General features: G+C 36.7%; 1 protein-coding gene across 1 annotated transcript in view; it reads left to right on the plus strand.

Moving 5' to 3' along the window:
- Window positions 1-24,154, plus strand: part of CD109 (CD109 molecule) — a 74,990-nt gene that overhangs the window by 25,180 nt on the left and 25,656 nt on the right. Inside the window, exons 6-23 of the mRNA XM_065730879.1 lie at window positions 2,987-3,026; window positions 3,634-3,718; window positions 5,949-6,045; window positions 6,790-6,925; window positions 7,797-7,906; window positions 9,539-9,778; window positions 10,050-10,151; window positions 10,250-10,312; window positions 10,914-11,090; window positions 13,485-13,637; window positions 14,410-14,484; window positions 14,947-15,007; window positions 15,536-15,671; window positions 16,421-16,538; window positions 18,719-18,832; window positions 19,026-19,244; window positions 21,439-21,583; window positions 22,657-22,833. Of these exons, the coding sequence (XP_065586951.1) occupies window positions 2,987-3,026; window positions 3,634-3,718; window positions 5,949-6,045; window positions 6,790-6,925; window positions 7,797-7,906; window positions 9,539-9,778; window positions 10,050-10,151; window positions 10,250-10,312; window positions 10,914-11,090; window positions 13,485-13,637; window positions 14,410-14,484; window positions 14,947-15,007; window positions 15,536-15,671; window positions 16,421-16,538; window positions 18,719-18,832; window positions 19,026-19,244; window positions 21,439-21,583; window positions 22,657-22,833 (2,248 nt within the window). The remainder of the gene's footprint in view (window positions 1-2,986; window positions 3,027-3,633; window positions 3,719-5,948; window positions 6,046-6,789; window positions 6,926-7,796; window positions 7,907-9,538; window positions 9,779-10,049; window positions 10,152-10,249; window positions 10,313-10,913; window positions 11,091-13,484; window positions 13,638-14,409; window positions 14,485-14,946; window positions 15,008-15,535; window positions 15,672-16,420; window positions 16,539-18,718; window positions 18,833-19,025; window positions 19,245-21,438; window positions 21,584-22,656; window positions 22,834-24,154) is intronic.

The raw sequence follows: 24,154 nt of genomic DNA on the forward strand, positions 1-24,154 counted from the left end.
CTGTACTTTCTTGTCTCTAACTGTTTCTGCTTGATTGAGCCCACAGTATTAGTATCTCTTGAATCTGTTCAGGGACTTAGGAACACCTTCAGATTGCAAATGGGGTGATCTCTGTGTGATTTAGTTATCTTGAAGCCAGGTCCTGAGCTTTCTCATCTAATGTCACCTGTCCATCCTTTCTGTGTTTCTCATCTTGTCTTTAAAGTGCCATAAAATCAGTAAATAACACTTCCAGTGGTTTTAGGTCAGTCTCCAAGTGTTCAGAATTTGAATTTTTGGAAGTAGTGCTTCTAAATCCTGTTTTAAAATAGTCTGGCTGCTTTCTTCTATTAAACATCCTGTAATACTTTTAATAGGAGTACAGGTGTTAGAAGAACTCTTCCCAGAAAGCTCAAGACAGTGTAATTACAGTCTGGTTCCCAAGTCTCCGCCTTTTGTTTTAGTTGGATATCTTATATTTCCTGTTATGGAGCCTGCTGCTGAAAGGCCTTCAGTTGCTGAGTTTTAGTAGCAGATATCTCTATTTGAAAGTTTTTCTTTTAAGGCATTTTGTAATCTAATTGATGAAAATTGTTGTTTGGAAATTTATGACACAGGAGTAGTGATGATTCAGGAGCAATGAGGGCTTTCTAAAATATTTTTGTACAGTATTCTGTCTTCAAAAGTTTCAGAGACTTTAGAACAACTTTCAATGTCAGCTGGGGTTGATTATTATATAATTTTATCCTTTACACTTTTGAAGTTTTTAACTTGAGGTTTTATGTATGTTATAGTGTATCCACAGTGTGTTCTGTGATGTTTGACTTCTAGATCCCCTATTTATTCTTTGATCTGGTATGTTTGAGGTTATATTATTACTAAAAAAATAAAAAACTAAAAAATAAAAAGCTACCTTTGTTCATGACCAGACTCTACACGAAACCTTCGTGATTTGCTGAATACTCAGTAGTTGGTAAATGAGCACTGGTAGCTCACTCAGGAGCTTATGGTGTGATTACATGTGACACCAGTAGGACTGATTCTGGTGACCATGATGGGGGAGTTAAACAGAAGTTTGGGGATCTATACACAAAACATGAGAACCAAGTGACTGTGTGAAGCTTCCATTAGGCTAACTCTGTTTAGATAACTTTTTGTTTTATTCAGTGGTCTGCACGGAGGTGTGAGGGAGGCCTCATCTCTTTCCAGGCTTGGTGCCACAGTGCCAGAACAAATCTGAGAGTGCTCACAGACTGTGTTCACTTCAAAGACCTTCTGTTGCCATACAAGTTAAAATCTGAGGCATTATCCCTGTGATCTCACTTGCTGGGATAGGCTGAATGACCTCAGACAGGGCTGGTTCATCACAGCAGAGCAAAAGCTGAATTGTGTTGAGATCTATAGCATCCATATGGATCTCTTTTGGGCACTCCTTTTTTTTTTTTTTTTTTTTTTTTTTTTTTTTTAAATCTGTGGATATGCTCTGAGCACAGAATGTTATGGATCTCTTGTGGCTCAAGAAATGCTGATTTCTTGAGAGATCATAAAAGCAGAATAAAGCAACCCAAGTGGAATAAGCATGGTGCTTGTTTTCCTATCTGAATCAAAAAGAAAAGATTTTTGGGTTGTGTATATAACTAAGCACTTAAAAACCACTGCTCATGGAAACTTAATTTAACAGCATACACTTCCAAATATCTGAACAATATTTACCAGAGAGAGTAAATATTTACCAATATTTACTCTGCCTTGAAGAACTAAAATGGTGCAGAGGGGTTGAAAAGTTCTTACTTGGCCTGTTTCAAACCAGTTTGGCAGAAAAGTGTGCATTAGGGAGAAATCTGTCTTGGCAGTCAAATCATCTAGTTGACCTATTAGGGTCTTTCCCTACACTGTCAATTCATGACTTGCTTTCTGTAATAAAGGTTGTTATTTTAGAGAAGTTGCAGTCAAGGAATCTAGGCTTTCTTTAATACCTGTTTTCTACTACTTAGAAACCCTTAACATATAGTTAATTTGTTTTGATTAGTAAGGTGAAATGAAGAGTCATTTTCAGGGAGATACTTTTTCATCCTACCAGCTGGAGCAATGTTCTGCTCATGGTTTGCTTGACAGCATAACTAGTTACTGCAATTCTCAGTGAAGCTCTTTGAAGAACCATGTAGTTGCAGGGCCTAGGGACGTCTGGCAGCTTTCTTGCTTGCTAGTCATGTTTCTGTGCACTACCTCACAACCAGTTGACCATACCCAATCTTGTTTGCCACATATTTCAAGCCATGTTCATGGAAATTCTCTAGCAAAAATGGTACTTTCTTCTTGGAAATAAGCAAAGTAAGCAGACTTTTGAGCTTCACATTGACATAGCCTCATCTTGCAGTTGCATTGACATAGCCTCATCTTGCATCTGGCATAGCCTCATCTGAGCACAGGAGCACTGCTGGTTGCCAGAATGGCTGTTGCTGTCTCTTCCTTGCATACACTTAGTGGGAGGGCTAGGGAAGCCATCCAAGTTGGCTCCTGCAAAACCAGGCAGAAAATGTTTTTGACTGATTCATTTTGTTTGTGGGCATGGTTTTATTGGATTAACCAGTTAATTCTAAATGAGTTAGCCAAGATACTGGGGATAGATCTGTCATTGGTTCATCTTAATTACTATGATACTTAATGCTTGGTAGTTTTAGGCTAGCTGACTCAGATATATCTATATGCAGAAACCAGCCATACGTAGATGTCTGCAGACTGACAGCTCTCTGAGGTCTCTATTATATGTATTTATTTTAAATTTGCTATATGTGAGCTACTTGCATGCTTCTTTGGTGCAAATATCTTCAGCTGGTTCTCATAGGAACGCCGTAACAGGAGCTGATGATGGTTGAGCCGTAATTTAAAATGGCATCATTTCGGCAATTATAATTTGAGTATGGGTGGGATTGGGCCTAAAAAACACATTAAACATGCTACTCTAACTGCAATATATGTATGTTCTTATGTATATTTTTTTCATTAGGGTCAAGTACATTATCAAAGATTTAAAGTGATGGAATATGGTAAGTGTTATTCAAGGACATTTAGTAGTGACCAAAATTGGTAATCGAGTCTCCATTAATTTAGAGTTCAGAAAAAGTAATTTCTGTTGGCATTTTGAATACTCCCAGAAAGTTTAATTTCCAAATCTGCTTTACTGAGACTGACCTATGGAGAAACACCATCTTATCAGCTGCCCTACTTCTGGTAGTTTAATGACCTACTACTGTAGCATCGGAATGTTGTCTTGTCCCTGTTTTCCCAGGAGCTTTTCCAGGGAATGTCTTCATCCCAAAATGTATGAATACAATTTGAATAATCATGAAGCTTCCTAATTATTTTGTAAAGGCTGAACATTTACTGTTTACCCTACCAGCTTGCTTTGAGAAAGGAGAAACAAACATTTTATATTTTAGCCATACAGGATTGTGCACAGAGTGATGCTTGGTGATGCTTGGTGCTCACCTTCTTACAAAATACCTTAGACTGAAGCAGTCATAGTATTAGGTTAAAAGTATATCTTTCTTTATGTTCCTCAGGAAACTGCATTAGTCTGTACCATATTACATATTCAAAATACGTAAATATTATTTTTATGTGAATTTAATACTTGGTATTTTGTTTTTTTAGTTTTACCAAAATTTGATGTTATGATAACAACACCATTATACTACTCTTTGAGAGAGAAAGATGTAACTGGTGTTGTCACTGCAAAGTAAGTAAAACGCTGATATCATCATGCTCACTTTTAAGGTAATTCTTTTGTCTGTAAATATTAAAGTAAAAACATGTTAAAATGCTACAAAAAGTGTCCTCTGCTGCATATTAGCTGGCTAGCATATTTCTAGTTACTGGATTTTTGTGTAAAATGTTAGATAGAACTTCAGACTTCTTGTTGCATCCTTTTTGATTAGGTATAGGTATTTCTGGACTACAGTCAAGATATTTTTAACTGTCTTATTCGTAAAATTTCTTGAATCTTTTGTTTGTATTATAATCTTCGAGACTCTTTTTTGGCTGTTCTGTCTCTTTAATTGTGCTCTCCAACATATTGCATCAAATTCTTAAGGTAGAGTAACTATGTTTTACCATACCAACTGGAAAATTATGCAAGCTTCTATTCACATCCTTCTTATTTCAATTTATCCACGTTATGTATTTGAAGTACAGGCTTGTACTGACTAACAAAATACCTACACCTGTAAATTGATGAAGAATTAAAAACTCTTGAGAAGTTCAGAAGAGACTTCAGTGTAGGCTACTATTCGTCATTGTAGCCTGCTGTATAAATAATACTTTATTTTTTAATCTCAAATACAAATGAATTCTATTTGGGGAAGATGAAAGCCAAGTAAGGCTACTTGGTAAACCCATTCAAGAATTAAAAATAGAAGTCTTTCTGGAGCTATTTAATTCCTTTAAGATGCATACCTTCTAAACAGTCAGTTCAAAGTGAAATACAGAAGTGATTGATTAGTATTTAAATAGAATGTTTGGACTTCTGAGAAAAAGCTTCTTTTTCTGGAGGCAATGCAACCTGATACTGTAAATGATGTAGGTTTCTCATTAGGTGTAATTTAAAAAAATCCAAACAAACAAAAAAAAACCCAATAAATAAAAATCACTTTTTTTTTCCTTCCTATTTTTCTTTTGGAGCATATATGCCAATGCGAATTTGGTTTCCTAATTTGTTTTGGTCTGCCTCAAGATACTTGGCTACTTTGTTAAGGTATTTGAAAGCATACCTGTCTGCTGCAATAAATCCAGACGAGCACCAGTGAATTGTCTGGGATTGAATCCCAGCAGTGCCAAGGTTTTACTGATATGTCATAATTATTTATAAGGAATGACTTCATTAAGGGTGACTGTTTTTATAGGCACAATGCTTCTGTACACAAGGACTTTACATGTCCTTTAAACTTGTAGATGTCATAAATCTTTTTTTCTTTCTCGTTTCTGGACTATTGTTAGATTAACTACATGATGTTATCCAATGACAGTAACATTTCAAGCTTAATGGCAGCTTCTTCCTGTAATTAGGTCTACTGGGAAAGACTGTAGCTCAGGTGGAAGACAGCGTTGTCAGAGATATTCCTGTAACTATCATAGAATCATAGCAGTTGGAAGGGGCCTCAAGAGATCATTGAGTCTAACCCCACCATAACTATGATATTTGATTATCCATTTCCTCTGCTTTCAGCTTTGATGTTTCTTAAGTGACTGCCAGTCACATCCTTAATGACTGGAACTACTTAGTTATCGCATCTAAATGTATTAGTACTATTGGAGTAGAATGATTTTCTCCCCATTTTCAGTTCTACAAGGTCTGACTGGAATGATTTCCCTTTCGTACAGGCTGGAAACATTTGAGCAAAATTTTTCATTTATTATTAGACACTGAGTATATTACAGTTTATTATAATTAGTTTATTTTAAATTAGCTACAATTGCCAGCTGTGTTTGCTGTGCAGTAATGCAGTGACTCGTTTGCACTCTGATTATTAAATATTTTGAATATGCATAAATATCTTGAAATGGCTCACTTTGTACATGCAGCATAACACTTGCACTTCCCACATCCCATTTTAACTCTATTGCGTATTAATTATGGTTCTGCATTGGTGTTCTGTTCAGTAACTTGCTTCCAGCTCAGCTTAATGTAGTTAATTTTCTTAAATTGTACAGCCCATTGTAACGTGTGGTGCACATGTTCAGGAAGGGCAGCGCTTCCCACTTCTCTGTGTATCTCTGGGTTTTGGGCTTCTGACTTTAGTGTCAGGGAAGTGGTCTCAGTGCTGAAAACTTCATGGGTCATAGTACAATTACATTCCAGCCGTATTTGAAACGGGGGAAAAAGTCTTTCAATGGACCTTCTTACTTTCAGAGCTCTTCAGGAGCCCAGGCTCTTGAGTTGATGCATTGTTTTGATTTGCTTGGTGTTTCAGGTACACATATGGAAAGCCAGTGAAGGGAAATGTGACGGTCACCTGCCTATCTGTGTCTTACTGGACAAACAAGAGGAACATAACAAAAACAATGGAGGTGAGTCTTTTGTTAGCAGTTCAGCAGTGTTGTATACTCTAAAGGTATACTCTAAAGCTGTGTCTGCTTTTGTAGGTTAAATATGCCTGGGACCATTCTCAAGTGTTGTGTTCTGCTGGCAGAGAGTGGAGTGACTTGCATTAATAGAGTTTAATTGTATTTTCTAGTACAAAGTGGCTGTGTTCAGACTGCCTGTTGGGAGCGATACTTGGCCACTGTAATCCCTTGAACTATGCCTGGAAGTTATTTTGGAGAGAAGTAGCTGGCCCAAGTAGAACAGCATTCCAGAAGCCCTCCTAGCAGTGTAGGTGATGGAGGGCCAGTGCCCAGGAATGTTTTCTGGCGCTGTGTGTGCCTTTACAACTCAACTCTGTTATAATGCCATTGCAATTGTCCAGGTGGAATTCTAGCATGGTGGTGACAAAAGTGTTTTGTCTACTAGTTCCCTAGTAGTTGCATTGGAGTCAGTATGCTAGAGGTGATCTGGAGCACGACATGTAAAAAAACATTCCATTTTGATTTGAAGACTTACAAGTTGATGTCTGTCATTTCCTGTTGGCTGGCTTCAGACCTTCAGCAGCAATTAATCTTCAGGAACAGAATTGAATTTGGGTAGAATCAATGTTCCCTCAAGCAGCTTCCAATTTGTTGTCTTTTTCTGTAAAGTATAGGTGCCACTGATCTGGCAGTGTAGAAGAGGACAATTTTGTATAAAAGTAATCATTTCTTTTTTTCACGTTGCAGATAAATGGATCTGTGAATATTACTTGTAACAAGCTTATGTTGCAAAACTTGAATGGGGATCAGTCGTGGCACCATGGTGACGATGATTACACAGAGCCGGTAGAAATTATTGCTGTGGTTACTGAGTCACTCACAGGTATTTTGCTGTTTGAAGTCTTCCCAGAGGAATCCAAAGGGCAGATCATGCTAAAAGAGCTTAGTGCAATGCAGAGTGGCTTGGAAGTGATGGCAGAGTATCATGTTCTGAAGCAAATATTAATCTTCTGCATGCAAAAATATTATCTAAGCTGTTACTTGCCTAGTTATTAAATAATTTAACTAATTGTTTGCTCAGCTGAATGCAGTTCTGCACTAAATGGTTTATTAAGTAATCAAGGGATTTGTTCATTTGGGGCTTAATAACAGGTTGTTTTGATGAAAAGAGAGGGAGTAAAAATTAATAGCATTAGGCTGCCTTACAAACTTTAGTTTAAACATAAACTTACATTATTTATTTGCTTGTAAACATTAGTAGAAAGTTCTTTGGCCACACATTGCCCACTGTCTTTTTTTTTTATTTTTTTATTTTTTTTTACCCTTTCTTAGATACCCTGATTTGCAAACTGAGCTTTCTTGTAAGCTCCTGGCATGTTGCACCTTTTGTATTAGGGGAAAAAAAAAAAGTTAAAAAATAAACAACTTCTGACATTTCTAGGAACAAGATTTCATTACAGAATTTCTGCTGAAAGCCCAGTAATGTGGAAGTTGGCTGATTTGGGATTCTTCATTTTGTCATTCTGAAATAGTATTTGTGGAGTAGAGCACAGTGTGATATGACTTATTTATTGTCATGGGTAACAGTGGCAGTATATATACTCTCTTCATACTTAGTGGGAAGGATGGAGAGAAGTCAGAGTGGAAATGGTGAAAAACATGATAGAATTATCTAAAAATCAATTAAATTGTATTACTGCTGAAGGAGTATGTATGTTCAAAACACATCTTAAACAGATGCAATTATTCAACAGGAATCTCTCAAAATTCAAGTACTATCATATTTCCAAAGCAGAGTGACTATTTTATTGAGTTTGTGGACTACTCTAGAGTCATAAAACCTTCTCTGAATTTCATCGCTACTGTAAGTTCTTTTGATTCATTGTGATTTGTGCGTAAACAAATGTGACTTTTTCTCTGGTGTTTTTGCTTAGATACCAAAATTTGCTTCAGGTTTTTAAGGGAAATTTACAAATTTACTTTCAATTTCATTTGTTTATTTATGATGCATATCAGGAAGTTCTAAGCTTACAGTTTTTACCGTAAGAAAGGATAAAATGATAGGAAATGCTGTGTTGACAGGTATGCTAGAGTATAGTTTATGAGTATTGTTAAGAAAACCTTTTTCTACATAATGTCTTCCAATAAGTTGACTATCTTAGTAGTTACTGAGTCCCAACTCTCTTAATACCTGTATATAAAATGACATATATGAATGTGAATATATAGTTCATTTTAAACATACATATATAAAACTAACCAGTTGTTACAAAACTAAGCACAACTCATCAAACCACGTTGCTCTGGAATGAAAGTGTCTCTTTTTTTACATCCTGTCTTGTCTTTCTCATATCACCTATAGTCCTCTCAGAAGCCTTTCATATTCTTCACACTCTCCTGGTCTGTGGTCAGTATTTTTGCATTTAACAGAGATTGCATACTGCACCATCATATATTGCTTTAAAGGAGGAATAGACTTCATAATTCTTGAAGAGAGCTAGAACCTTTACTACATAGAAATACCTAAATACTGAATATATAATATGTGGTATAAATAAATACCAATATGATAGACTGAATATGCACTTTAAGATTATGCAGGTTGTATCTTTTTGCTAGCTTGAGCACTGGGACTTTGGTTTTGGTCCTTTTTATTTTCTTTGCCCACAGCCTAGTCTGACTCCAGCTCTGACCTGCTAAAGAGCTGAGAGGGAACTGAGGATTTAGCAGTACTGTAGCTGGTAGAGGAGATACCAGTTATGCTCCCGGAGGAGGGTGAGGGAACAGCTGCTGCTGCTACTACTAGGAGGTGAAGGTCTTTATGTGCTGTATAGAGGGATAAAAGGTAAATAATGATAGAGGAGAAGTGGAGTGATGCTCTTTTGTGCTGAAAAAGAAGAGGGAAACATTAGTAGAATGTTCTTAATTGTAGAGGTTGAATTTCTGGAATATAAAATATAGAGGGAGAATGGTTTTACTGTGGGTGAGAATCCATAGAAATATACGTTGATATAATTTACAGGCTGTATCAATTTTAGGCTCTTTTTCAGTTTTTTCATTTCTTTCTAAGAATCAGTAACTACTTCTGACTCAGTCTCACCTTTACTTATCTGATGCATTATTCTGTACAAGATGTAATCTTATGGTAACCTTGGTGGTGGTATAGAAAAGGTGATAAAATGGTGTATTCAGGCAGTAGGTTAGATATGCATATTTTGCCTGATAGATAAGCATGTGGAGAAGAGGAGTTGATTACAGTTCTTACCTTTCAGGAGAGCTGAAAGGCAGATCACTTTTTCTGTTTTATCTGCATTTTTTTTTCCCCTCCAATTGGTAGAATTGTGAACAGTTTTGTTTTTGACTTACTTTCCTACTTGCAGTACTCTCATGGGATTAAAAATAATGATACTGATATGTGAGAAGCCTGACAATGCCTTTTTTGATAATAAGTAGTTTCACCCTGTTTGATGGACATTTTCTTTCTTTCTGTTTTTAGCTAAAGGTGACACGTTCTGATAGCAACCAGCTGACAGCTGAAGAGAGGCAGAATCTTGTCACAATCACTGCACAACAGTCAGACCTGTTTTTTCACCACTCTTCACTTTCTCACTTTGAAAATGAGGCAACGGAGGAGAGAAATAAGACAGTCCATGTACTGAATTACACGGTCCCAGAAAATGGAATTATTGATATTGAGTTTCCAATATTATCCAATACAAAAACTTTGAGAGTTCAGGTATTGCTTTGTAATATGTTTACCTGAAACAGTGACACACTGAATTACAAAGGCTGTAATTAGTGGTATGCTGTTTCTGCCAATTTTAACTGCCTATATACCACTTGCTATTGTATTTCTTCCTTCTTATCCATATTAGAGCTGGAAGGAAAGTGAAACATGTTAAAAGAACGTTACCATGTTCTTGTAAACAGCAGCATATATAGTACTGCTTACAGAATGCATATGTTTTGCTGTTGTGTTAAGAACTTTGTTTAATGTTGTCTTCCAGGCAGAGTTTCTCAACAGTAAGACTGACATAGGCGTTTACGATGTGTTCAGCTCTCCCAGTGAAACTTATCTCCAGGTTAAAACAAAGAGCCAGGAAGTGAAGGTACAGGCTGAGACAAAACTTGCTAAGATAGGGAAAAAAAAATCAAGTTATTAATCATGCTTCCATATTCATTATTATCAATCATATTCATTTTCTAGGCTGGGAAACCTTTTGAGCTAAATATTGAAAGCAACAAGCCAGTAAGAGAGTTCCATTATCTGGTGAGTTACTGTTTCATATGTGAACTATCCAAGATGACTTTTACCAACTTGACAAATCACAAAATCATATGGCTTGAAAGGGACCTTAGGAGATCAAGTCCAATTCCAGTGCTAGAGCAGATTCCCTACAGCAGGCTGCACAGGAAGGCATCCAAATGAGTCTTGAATATCTCTGGAGGAGAAGACTCCACTGCCTCTCTGGGCAGCCTGTTCCAGTGCTCTGTCACGGACAGTGAATAAGTTCTTCCTTGTGTTGTGATGGAACTTCCAGTGTTCCAGTTTCTACCTGTTGTCCTTTGTTCTATTACTACAGTTACATTTTTATGTATTGTAGCACATGCTGTGCTGTGCACTCATTTAATATGGCTCAGTGTTATCCATAGTGATGCAGCCAGGAGTTAAAGCATAGAAAATAATATATATATTTCTCATATTTAAGTATTGTGTTATCCCCCAATTTTCATACCCAGTCTTGTAGAATTAATCAATCAAGAATTACTGCTCTTTGCCTCTTCTTTTGAAAGCCATTTGCAGAAGGAATAACAGGGCTTATGATTTGTTTAAATACCAACAGATTGAGTGTTTCATTTTTTCCTTTCAGGTGTTATCTAAGGAACAAATTATAACTTCTGGCACAATGACTGCAAAAACATTCAATATAACAGCAGAAAATTCCTGGGCTCCTCTGGCATGTATACTTGTATTCTACGTCGATGAACTTGGAGCAGTTGTAAATGATGCTCTTACAATCCCTGTTCAGCCTGCTTTGGACAACAAGGTAACTATATTGAATGTGATCCTGAGACCATGTTTTTGTATGTTTGTTGTATGAAAAACAGTAGTTTAGATCACAAGCTTTTAAACATAAAACCTTCCTCACTCTGCATCTAATCTGAGGTTTATATAATTTTCTGGAACTTTCTGATAATGCCAGTATAATTAGGGTCTGACTATAAATTTAGGGCTGTTTTATATCTGAAAATATTCCCCATAAATATACAGATAACACCTCCTTATGCTTTTAACAGTATGGCCAAATACTGAGCCAAAGACTGTCCTGGACAGGGTAGTGGAAAAATACTCCTAAGTTCTCTAAGCATGGAATTCTAGAAATTTACCAAGTTATTACCCCTAACCAGGTTCTCAAGCCTCTCAGGGTCCCTCTGGATTGCATCCCTTCTCTCCTGCTTGTCAACTGCAACCCTCAGCTTTGTGTCTTATGCAGAATGGAAGGGTGCACTCAGTCCCACTGTCTATGTCACTGACAAATGTTAAATAGTACTGATACCAATTACAGACTTGTGATTGTTGGTCTCCACTTGGACATTGTGTTTGATTTCTTGGAGTATGACCATCCAGCCAGTTCCTTATCTGCAATCCATCAAATCCATTCAGAGAATCTGAATGGAAAAAAAGTGTGATAATTCAGCTAAAACTTGGGAGTTCTAGGGTAGAAGCAGGAAGATACTTCTAGTTGAGAGAGCATAGCAATTTCATTCAACCTTCTGGAAAAAACAGGAATCTGGCCACTGATTTCATTGTTCACAAGTAAGATTATAGTATATTTTGTAGTGAAGAAGTAAGGCCTGATCTTGAAAATACTAGTTCAATTAAATGTAGCTTATAAATAAACCACCATCCTAGTGTGCATACAGATAAGATGAAAAATTGAGAAGATAAATTATAAGAATTTAGTGTCAGCCTTACTGTATTTGCTATGAAGACTACTTTCTCTGTAATTTGTAGCCATGCCTAGCATCGCTTTTCAGTAAATGAACTGGTAAAATCAAATATACAGAACTGCAGTGCCTTAGTGTCCTTAAACAAAAAGAAAACATTTTTTCTGCATGAGTCTGTTCTGTTTACATGTGGAGCTTATTGCATTCATGTTTCTAGCATTAATGTATTTGCTGTTTGTCTTCAATCTTCATACTGAACATGCATGGAAAATATTGCATGTTGACTGAGAAAAGTTATGACTAGACTGTAGCTTCAGATGTGCATGTAGGGTCAGAATTCACTTGCTCAACTTCAGGCATTTAGCATCTCCTGGAAGGATGCAGGGTTTTCAAGATACTGTCATAGGACCAGTAGGAGGTCATGTAGGAAACCTGTTCACTTCTGGAATGAGAGCTGTGGGCCAGACAGTGTGCTGTGAGACATCTCAAGTGATTCTAGATGCCTTCAGTTGACTGAGACTCATCCCTGATGTCTGTATGGGAATTATGCATCCAAGCTCCATTTAAGGACATTCAGTTGCCCAGACTGAGTGTGGTTTTAGAAATGTTCTGCCTGGACTCCAATGTTTGCTCCAGAAAGGGAAATTTTGCACCTTTGCAGATGGCTTGGATACATTTGAACATCTTAGATAGCAAAGGTGCCAGTGGTTGTGTAAGTGAATCCCACCTACTGTCAGTGCAGTCAAGTGGAACCTGTAGACTTTTTTCTCCACTTCTAGCTAAATTTCTGCTCCACGATGAGCCAAACTGCTGTCTAATCACCATGACTTACTTTTGACACTTCTCAAATACTAAACAGAAATGCAGACAGCTAAATGTAGGCAACTTTAGTATGGACCTGAATTCAGTCTCCGGAATTCATAGGAATGTTATTTTGGTGGGGAAAAAGAACATTATTTACTGCATTGTCATCTGATGCTGTGTGAATGGGGCGCATTAGAATTGCCTTACAGTGGATGACCCTTCCTCACTTCAGTACCCATTGAAGGCATACTGATGTGTATTTGCCTATCCACTTTCTTGCCCATGCACCCACTGTATAAATCCCTTTTTCTTTGTTGGTCTCACTGTGGCACACTTCATTGGAATTTTTCAGGGATGGAGTTTCTCCCAAAAATGTCTTTCTCAAAATACATTACCTGCTGTGCTGTACATAGATAGAAAAAGAGAATGAATATCATTTACTGTGCTTGGCGGTAGAAGCCAGTGTACTGTGGTTTAAGAGATGGCTACTTCAAAACCAGGAGTTGTTTGAAGTAACTGTATTCTGTCCAAGGATTGGCTGGGAGAGCAAGAGAGCAAATGGAAGGCCATAGTATTTTCCCAGAAGTCCTAGGAAATGCAGAGTCTTACTGTAGACAACTAAGAAAATGCTTTCTCAAAGTTGTTTGCTGACTGTAAATGTCAATGTATAATTTAAACTATTTTTTTAGATTAAAATTTCTTGGAGCAAAGATAAAGTCAAACCATCTGAGAAAGTGACCCTTAAAATGAGTACAGCGCACCCTGAATCAGTAATTGGACTTGCAGTTGTTGATAAAAGTACAAAACTTCTAGGAGAAAGTAGTGACATAACAGAAGATTCTGTAAGTATGTGGGGTAAAAAGGTTTTCTTTATTGTTTGTGTGAAAGATTTATGTTTACGTAGTTATTATAGCTTATATGCTGAATGAGTAATGTTCTTTGGGCATAATTGTAGTTCTTAGTTGTGCAAATATTTTTTTTTACTTCTGCAAGTAGCTTATCTTCTTTAGCAGAATAGACTCTAAGGCTTACAAGGTAACAGGCCCAGCACTTCTGATTCCAGTTAATACTGTATTGTTTTTCCATTCAGGAATCTCTCAGTCAGTTCCAGGCTGTTTATTCTTTCAGAAAAGACAAAAATCACTGAAACTTCCTGATGATTTGTGCTTCATGCTCTTTAATAACAATAATGTGAAATAATACAAAGAATTCTACTTTTTGAGGAGTGAAATGACGTGATTAGTCATCTTTTTGAATTCCCTTTACTTGCAAAATGTCTAGTGCAACAACAAATTGAGATTTGGCAATACACATAGTTCCTAAAGCACCTGAATGAAGTATTAGCCTAACTGCCATGGAATGTCAGTGGGCTGTAGTCTCCTATGTTGGGTTTATGTAGTCTCAGACACTCATCTGTTAAACATGAAATTATTGCAGTCTAATCCCATTCATCTTGTCATGGATTCTTTTCTCCTTTATGCAGGCGATAACAGAGCTGCTGCTGCTTGCCCTATAAATGAGCATCTGTTACGTGATGGTCCTGGGGGAAAAAAAAAGTATTTGCATTTACTTTTTGGGTGATATTATGGTTGGTTTTCTTTTCCTTTGTCCTAGGTATTTCATGAACTCAATTTATACAATACAGCACAGTATTTCCCCCTGGTCAGAGGTTCTTTTGGTGTCTTTCAGGTATGTTCAAAATAAGAAAAATCTGACCTTTCTTTGAGGGGGGAGGGAGGCATGGTGGAGTTCAACTCTGTGGTTTGCATATTGCTCACTAAAAGAAAAAATTATTAATGCTCTTTTTAAAGCTTGGGGCTGTAGACAGTGGTCTATGGTTTTCACAGTTTATGCAGGTTTTGAATTGTAATTTATCAACATGTAAATAATCTGAATACAGATATGTTTATACTTTCATAAATATGGATTGTGTCATAATACCATCGCTGTTAAGATTTTTCTGCCATTAAGGCAGTATTCATATTCAGATAATCATAAGGTCTGTTGGTTCCTGGGTATTACTTGCTTTAGGTCTGTAATTATTCTATAATTGTGACTATATTTTCTTAAAGACAAGAAAAATGAAATAGATAAGCACTGTTGATGTCCTGAATGTCCTGTATTGAAATAAACTGTCTAAATTTTATCCAGAAATGCAGCCTTTGGGTATCAACTGATGCAATTCTTGAGGAGGATAAAGAACATTTTCTTTGTAAGTAATAAAAATAAATGAAGCGAAATCTGTGGGGAAGGAGATTCATGGGTTAGGGCCCCTCTTAAATCTTCTCACTATAGTATACATAAAGGAAACTTCCAACCTTGCAGAACTGTTTTTCAGGTTCAAAACAAGCAAAACTCTGTAGGTACTATTTTGAAAACTTCACTTTTGCTGCTGTCCTGTGTGCCCCTACTCATTAAGGGAGTGAGATTTAATGAATGGTGTTTTTCTTTGCAGTTTCATAGCAGTGATTTGTCACTTTGTTGTATGTAGCTATATTATGCCAGTTCCAGAATTAGTCTGGAAAGAATATGTAGAAACTTTACATCCTTGTGAAATTTCATTAACTTAACAAAAATAAAAAATAAACTGTAAGGAAAAAAAATAATGCAGAGTTCCTGATGTCATTGAGTAGTGTTAATGTATCTAACAGCAATGTAGACTATACTGCAAACACTGTATTAATTTGAATTTTGTTAAACATAGACATTTGTAGGTAGGACAATAATTTGTGTTTTGTAGATGATGGAATGATACCCATAGAGGATGGCTTTGGTGATGATCTGCCAGTAGCCAGAGATGGACCTCTAGATTTCAGCACTCCGTATGTGAGGACACATTTTCCAGAGACTTGGCTTTGGATTGATACCAAAACTAGGTATAAAAGCAAAAGGAAATGGAATCTGATTTACTCTGTTTTTACTTTTAACATTATTCTGCATTGCTACTGAGAAACAGTGCTTAAAAATATGATATTATTTATATTCTGCTACCACCTAGAGGCCACAAGTGAAGTTGGAGTCCCACCAAATGAGGCATTTTACAACTGCACAAAGCAGGGCAATCCCTGACTGAGCGCCTTACTGTGTTAATAGAAACAAATTAAAACCCTAGACACAAAGATTTCGAGGATAGGAATATATCCTCCTTTTACAGATGGAGAACTGACTTGTAGGGAGACTCAGTGTTTTTCTGTTCAGTACATGGGAATACTGTGACCCAGAAGCTAAAATCTGTTCTTGTCTGAAGCTAATTCAAGAAGCATTTCAGATTGTTAAACAAGTAATGAAATCTGACCTGTGCTGTGAAGCACAAATCTTGTATCCTTTCACAGCTAAGGAGTTAGGGAAGCAGACTTCACTGGGGATAATTTTAGAGGATCTTTAAAAGTTGATTAAATCTAATTACCTTCAATTTATGTACTATAAAATAATTAATTTATTTTCTCATGATTTTGATCCCATCACAAATATTTCTAAATAATTAAGAAAAGGAAAGCAGATAATCAGTAGTTTTTCCTGCCAAGAGTTTAACATTTATTTCTGATATATTATAGAAGTTCATATTTACTTACTCATGTCTGTAAATAAATGCTTTTGAAAGTCATCTGTATCCTTTTGCTGTCAGAACTGATGCAGATACCACAATGGAAGTCACTGTACCTGATACCATCACATCCTGGGTAGCCAGTGCTTTTGTGCTGTCTGAAAATGGTGGGCTTGGAGTGACGACTCTTCCAGCAGAGGTTTGATACTTCTACTTTACATGCTGGTAGCACTGTAGATTATTAATTGGAACCTGTGTTTTGCTTCTAATAACAGCCTTCCCCTTATACCAGTGATGTAGTTGCACGTGTATTTAAACTGTTAAGAAAACATTACAGTGAAATCCTGTGGATTTGAAGGTTGGGCACCAGAATTAAGTGATTTTGCTGCCAGGGTCCTGTCACCCATGGCTCTGTCAAGGAGAATTTAGCAATTTAAACTAAATTCAACACTCCTCAGTTTAGACCTGTAACTTGAGATTTCCAGAATAGGTATGCAGTTGTCCTAGGCTCACTCTATATTCACGGAAACAGCTTCTTAGAGAATGTTATTTAGGTCTGTTTATAATAAGTATTACTTTTTGAAGTGTCATAGTTATCTCCTTTCATGCATTATGTAAAAATCCTAACTGAGACATCTCCGCTTATATGTTAGAAAGGTTGAAAGTGTGCAGTACTAAGTCACAGATTTCCAACTGGATGTCTGCACTAGTTAAAATTTAGCTTGGAGACAACCCTTTACCCACTGAAATTCTCATGCCTCCAAATTTTTGTGAGGGAGTATTTTTCACAGACCTCGGATTTGGAGTTGGCTGCTGTACCAGATAAAAACCATGTGCTTTGAACATCCCGGTCAAAACACCACAGAATTTGGAAGTGGATCTATATTTTGTGTCTGAGGGTCCTCTGAGACTGTAATCATGATTCTTGTTTCTTCCACTCAGCTTGGCAGAGAAGGGATGGATGGAAAGAGGAATTGTTTTCTGATTCAAACTATATGAAAATATATACTTGATCCCTCACTTTTAAATTTGAGAAGGCTACAAGTAAAACAGATGTTGAGTTTATTCCTTAACTATAATCACCAACATGCACTGCTCGGTGCTTCACCCTCACTGGGATGTTTAGATTGTGCTTGGAGTTCCATATGGCTGAAACATGTTAATCAGTACTGTACAAAGAGACAAATGAAAGAAATGCATGAAAACTGTGATGGAGAAATAAATAAGTGATATCTGCAAGCTTAATGTCATCTACTGCTTTGCACCTTGTTTTTATGTGACTTCTAGTACACAAAGTATTGATAGTTTCACCTCATTGTATTTTATTGTAAGATACTGAGATATTTCTGATTGTTAATATTTAGTAGTGCCGGAGGTTAAAAGGAAAAAAAAAATCAAAGGAAGTAGATATCTAGTGAAAATATTGGGTAAAATATAATATAAAAATTACCCATTAAAACTTTCCTAATGATAGAAGTCATTTTTTTACCACTGAAAGCTTTAGCAAACAACTCTTAATATTTTTGGGGTATTTGCTGACTAGAAAGAAATCTGAGGATTTTCTGGACCTGAAACTCAAAATACTTAGGAGAATTATTTAATGAAAACCAAATTACAGCCATTTTCAGTTGACATTTCACTAATAGTAGATACCATGCCTCAGTCATTCTTTATGTACAGATGTTCATAAATGGTGAAATTCTAATCCCACTGAGCTTGATGTGAGCTTACCACTGCCTTCCTAGAACCAAGACTTGATCCAGAAGTCTCTGTTAACAGATAAAAGCAGTCACTTTCTGATAGATTCCTGCATGTTGTTTTTATTTTAATTAAGATGTACTACCAGAAGTATAACCAAAGACTTAGGCTAAGATTAACCATACAAAATAACACATCATAGTAAGGTGCTATTGAATTACAGAATTAGGGAGAGTTAGTTATTTTGTATTCCAACACACATCTATGTGGACATGACAGTGGACAGATTCGGACTCCTTTACTTGTGCATACAAAATAGTTCATAGGAGCTTTTATGGTGTTTCTGTGCAGATCACAGCTTTTTAACTTGCGGGGTGATAGTTTCTTAGTCCCAGCTCAGGTTCTCTTGTCAGAATGTGCTATGTCAAAGCTGCAACGAGTCCAGCAGCTCTCATCTTAATGGCATTGTAGAATTCCAACAAGGGTGTTCGTATGCAGAAGAATTCTTGGCTTCTGATTCAGCCCTGTGATAATACATTTTGTTAGCTGTATTGTGTGAGTAAACATACTCCCAGGTGAATTTAAAACTGAGAGTCTAATCAGAAGACATGCTGAAGAGTCACTTTCTCATTAGGATCTGATTGTAGGAATTCACTGTTTTGTGCTGATCTTGTTTTGCAGCTAGAAGCTTTTCAGCCTTTCTTCATTTTCTTGAACCTTCCATACTCTGTCATCAGAGGAGAGCAGTTCATTTTAGAAGTCAATATCTTTAATTATTTGAAAGAAGAAGCTGAGGTAAAGTAACAGTCTGTCTTTTCTCTGTACTTGAATATTACCAGATAATGAAGGGCATGCCTTACTGGTGGAGATCATAACTTTCTCTTGTGAAATCTTCAATGAGCAGATTGTAAGGCTATTTCTCTGTAACTTAAGAAGACAGTGAATTTTCTTCAAAATTTACACCTGTTGTTGCAAACATATTTTACAGGTTAATGTGATTCTGGATGTGAATGATGCTTTTGAAATTCTTCTAACATCCAATGAAATAAATGCTACAGGAAATCAACAGTCTATATTTGTACCAAGCGAAGATGGGAAAACTGTTCAATTTCCAATCAAACCAAAGCAGCTGGGGGAGATTCCCATCAAAGTGACAGCGATATCATCTGCTGCTTCTGATGCTATCATGCAGAAAGTTTTAGTAAAGGTAAACAGTCTGCAACTTGACTTGTTCCAAAATAAATTGCTCTGTAAAATAACAATGGAGTGTTGCAAAAAGGCGAACCGTTATGCTTGTCTGCTTCTCATTTTCTAAGGTTGGTTTCAGTTCAGATGGCTTGAAGTTGAAAGTGCTTTTAAAATAAGTTCTTTAGATCTCCTTCCAGGATTGGAAATATACTATAGCTGATCACGTGTAAAATGCTTCTGCAAAACCTGTTTTTGCATAAATGAATTCATGGTACCACAATTAGCCTAACAGTCTAGGATGGTAAAGTGGACCATATAACTCTGTTATGTATAAATGCAATGAATTTCTTAGTGCACCTAGCTTACTGTGGAGCCTATTTTTATGAACATTTCTCTATTGTGTCAGTGATGGAAATTTAGCCCCCAGACTTTCTTTATGAAAGCTTTTGGATGAGGTTTGCTGAATTTTTGCCATCTAACAGTTTGAGTCATGTTGGGCTCCATATCAATGAAAGGTAATACATATCATCTTTTACATATCATCTTAAAATAGCTACTTAAGATCCCAGAATCAGAGAATAGTTGAGTTTAAAAGGGACTTCTGGATATTGTGTAGTCCAGTCTTCCTGGTCAGAGGAGGATTAACTATAGCAGGGTGATTAGGACTCTGTCCAGTCAAGATTTTAACGTATACAAGGATGGAGACTTCCCAGCCTGTCTGGGCAGTTTGCTTTCACTTGGACCCAGTACTTCAGTGGTCTCATCAGGGCTGAGTATGGGAGAAGGATCATCTCCTTCAACCTGCTGGCCAGGCTTTACATGATGCATCATGGATACAGAATACAGTTGGATGCCCTTGCTTCAAGGTCCCTTTTTTGGCTCATGTTAAAGTTGGTGTCCAACAGCTCTCCCAGGTCCTTTTCTGAAAAGCTGCTTTCCAGCTGGGCAGACCCTACCATGTAGTGGTGCATGGGGTTGTTCCTCCACAGGTGCAGGACTTGTCATTTCCTTGTGCTGATCTTCATGGAAAGATAGAATCAAAGAAGCTGTTCCAGGGCTTTACTACCCTCTGAGTAAAGAATTTCTTCCTAATATCTAACCTGCATTTCACCTCTTTCAGTTTAAAACCATTCCTCCTTTTCCTATCACTGTTGGACTGTGTAAGAAATGGGTTCCTCTACTACATCTAAGCTCTCTTCATGTATGCCTCTGCTTTCAGATTTAATAGGTTTTTCTTTCTCTCGCTCTTACCCATTGTCCAGGATTTCTGTACTGATAGCACATTTCTCCAGGATGACAGGTTAGATGAATTATGTTCTAAAGGTGCTGATTACCTCTCTTATGAAGCAGGATCATACAATTTCACTATTATATAATATAATAAACATATAAATTAAGTGACGCATGAATTTCAGCACAGTTGTTTGTGGAACTTGAATGCTGAATGTTGAAGTTCTAGATTTTGCTATTTGCATCTGCATTTCTCTATCTGTACTTGCCCACAACTGTCTCAGCCTTGTCCAACTTGAGGAGCAAGCTCTGCCCAGCTGGATTCTACAAAGTGGGTACTCTCCTATTTGTGTTGAGTGCCCATTTTTGTATCCACTAGAAAGCTTTTCTTTTATAACATAGCCCTTTCATTGGACATCTCAAAACCACTGTCCTGCAAGTTGATTTTGGTGGAGCCACTTAATGATCTTTCTATTGAAGTTCAGTTGTGCTGACTAAGATCTAGACCAGGAAGAGGAATCCATTCCTTTTCTCTACTTTGAAGACATTTTTTCTCTAAGCAACTTTGCATGCATGAATGAACTGAACCTTTACAGCGATGAACCTAACTGGTATAAGTCCTCCTTGTATGACTGGCTGTGGGCTTGCAAACAGTGTCGAAGAGAGCACTTCTGGACTTGGCATATGCTTGGTCATGGAGCTCTGTGCTTGGCACTGAGCTCACTGGACTCAAAGATGCTTTCAAATGACTTTGTGTATTTTTATAATTAGTTCATGGTTGCTAGAAGCAAATAGTGGATCTTTATTATAAAAAACATTTCCGTGTCTGTTCAGATGGGCCAATACTTCAGGTTCTTGATATGTTAGGAAGCAGCACAAAGTGTCTCACAGTTTGAGATACATCAGCGCAGTAAGCATGTAGTTCCAGTCCTAAAAGCAACAACCTATTGGAAATTATAATAATCCTGTTTTTATTTTGGTAGGCTGAAGGATTGGAACAGGCATATTCTCAGACGCTCCTTCTGGATTTAACTGGGAGTAAACAACAAGCAGTGGCAAAAACATTGGATTTCACTTTTCCTTCTGATGTTGTAAGTGGCAGTGAGAGAGTGCAGGTCACTGCTGTAGGTAAGGATTATTTTGTTCTGTTTCCATCTCTGTTACTGATCAGCTGCTTTTTGTCGTTTCAAGTATAGTTTGCTGTTTGCTGGGCTTCTTCTAAGCTCAGTATCTAAGATGTACCACTAAGATGATGCCACTGATTTTGGAGGTTGAGTGTATCTGTATTCCACATGGATGTGGAAGGACTGGTATCCATTAGCAGAGTTTGACAGCTGTGACATCCTATTGCAAATGGTCACCACATTTAACATAATCCATTTGTTTTCTTCTGCACTGCGTAGGTGCAGATAGTAACTGAGAAAAGACTAGTAGACTTGACAGTCTACTGCTTCTTCTATAAAGAAGCAGTAGACTGTCAAGTAGAGCAGGATGTTGGTATAATATCCTGAACTACCATAGCAAGGTTTGCCAGAGCTTCTCTACTGAAGGGCTTTTCTACGACCTTGCCCTTGGATGGCTGTTGCTTTATAGGTTTTTAGGAAACTGTATTAATTTTAATTCAATCACTAATGGGATTAATTAATTAATAGTTCAAAATAATTTCTCATCCGTTGAACTAATCATAAGATGATTGTATGGATGTAGTATATTATTCATTTATTTTATTTACAATATTGTGGTGTTAAGTATCTCTTTTCAGAGTTAGAGTCAGACTTCAATAATGAAAGTCCTGCAAAGTTTGCTAATATTCTCTCTAAGTTCTGCCAGTCTAAAGAATAAAACCTAAAACTTGACTGAAAGTTGGTCCTAGGCTTTGATAACTGTATGAGAGGAGAAGTACTGGAAATTCAAAATGTGTACAATTGCTGAGGCATTCTCCTGGAGGGAATACCTTTTAGCTTTTTATATGGTGTCTGTTTGAAATTAATGACCTTCTCAACTACATGATAAAGCTCTACAGGGAGATTGGTCAATGAGCAAAAAACTGATGCATGTGATTAATGCAGTTTTCTTGCCTGGTTACTGGTGTTGAGCACAAGCATTCCCAGTGTATTACATTTTCTTGTAGTTTAGCTGGTATCATCTTCTATGTGTTAGGCATGCATTTATTTGTATTAAGGCTTAATTTTTTATTCCAGGTGATTTACTTGGACCTTCGATCAGTGGTTTGTCATCATTGATTAAGATGCCTTACGGCTGTGGTGAACAGAATATGATCAATTTTGCTCCAAACGTTTATATTTTGCAATACCTCACTAAAACTAGACAGCTGAGAGAGGATATTCAATCAAAAGCTTTATCATTTATGAGAAAAGGTCTGTATACTTAAAGGAGATATTATATTTTCAAGAACTCTTACTAGCTAGAGGTATCTGAGTCTTTGTAATTTGGTATTTGAAAAATTACTCTGTTGTTGTAACTGGAAAATAAAACTCATCTTTCTCTTTCTTCTGGGATTACAGAATTGAGGAGCAAACAATTCTGTTTACAAGGAAAAGTTTGTTCCAAAATGCATGTTGTTTTTATATAGCTAATATTCAGAGGAAAAGTGCATTTTAGAAGGCGATTTTTTTCTTTTTTTGTTGTTTTTGATGGTTGTTGACTCTCTTTTGCTTAAACTGTGTGTGATCAAACATTACTGTATGTGAGGTGCATAGGGTCAAAATTAGCAGGCAGAATGAGCCATAGTAATCCCATATTCATATTTGTCTTCAGTGGCAACATCCTCATCCTACCATGTCCTTGCAGAACTCCAGGAATTATATTCTGGTGATTGATGTTCACCCATCCAAGTTTTAGATCAGAAATAAACTCTGTGCTGGATGTTGAAATGTGGAATATTTTAGTGGGAAGTGATTGTATATTTTGACCCGAAAATACTCCAGAGCATCATAAACTGTGGAAGGACATATTTGTACTGTGTTTCCTAGTGCCTGTGGGTCAGACAGAATCTGTGATGTGCTACACTTGGTAGTCCACATGTTGAGCCTGTTTCACAGACTGTCCTTTCTGAGCTGCACCCCTGCTAAGGCAGAGTGATGACATTTTAAAATTTATTTTGCATTCTACCAGTCTTCTTGTTTTGATTTGTTTTGTTCACTTTATTTTTCGGAAAGGATGTTGAAATTTTGCTTGGAAAAGACACATCTGGCAATACTTTTTTCTTTCGTCAAGAACCCAGTTTTATGTCAAAAGCAGTTTAATTAATTTTTTTAAACTCTGCCACACAGTCTTGTTAAAAAGTAAGGGAAGAGCCATGTTATGTAAACAGTTACACTGAAGTTTGTAAGCAGTCTGCCACTCTTCGAAGGTTGAATTGTACTACCATAATTACCTGAAGTTTTCCAGCAATAAATTTATTCAAGTTATTATAAAGCAAGTGAAAACTATAGGATTAAATATCATTTATATACAAATCTTTATGTAATGTGTTCCTGGTCTTTTGAATTGAGATGCATGCTTCTTTATTTTAGCATGTAGCAGTCAATGAAGTAAATACAGTGAAATATTTGTAATGTGAGGGTGAAAAACAACTACACTTTAAAAAAACATTCAGCTTTCTTCAGTTGTTGCACTGGTTTATTTAAACATGATTTTAAAGGTGAAACTTATCTTTTGTTTGAGCTGTAATTTTCA

This window comes from Cyrtonyx montezumae, unplaced genomic scaffold (assembly GCF_038088225.1).
Source record: "Cyrtonyx montezumae isolate F1298 unplaced genomic scaffold, pur_monq_1.0 scaffold_13, whole genome shotgun sequence".
NCBI classification, from domain to species: domain Eukaryota; kingdom Metazoa; phylum Chordata; class Aves; order Galliformes; family Odontophoridae; genus Cyrtonyx; species Cyrtonyx montezumae.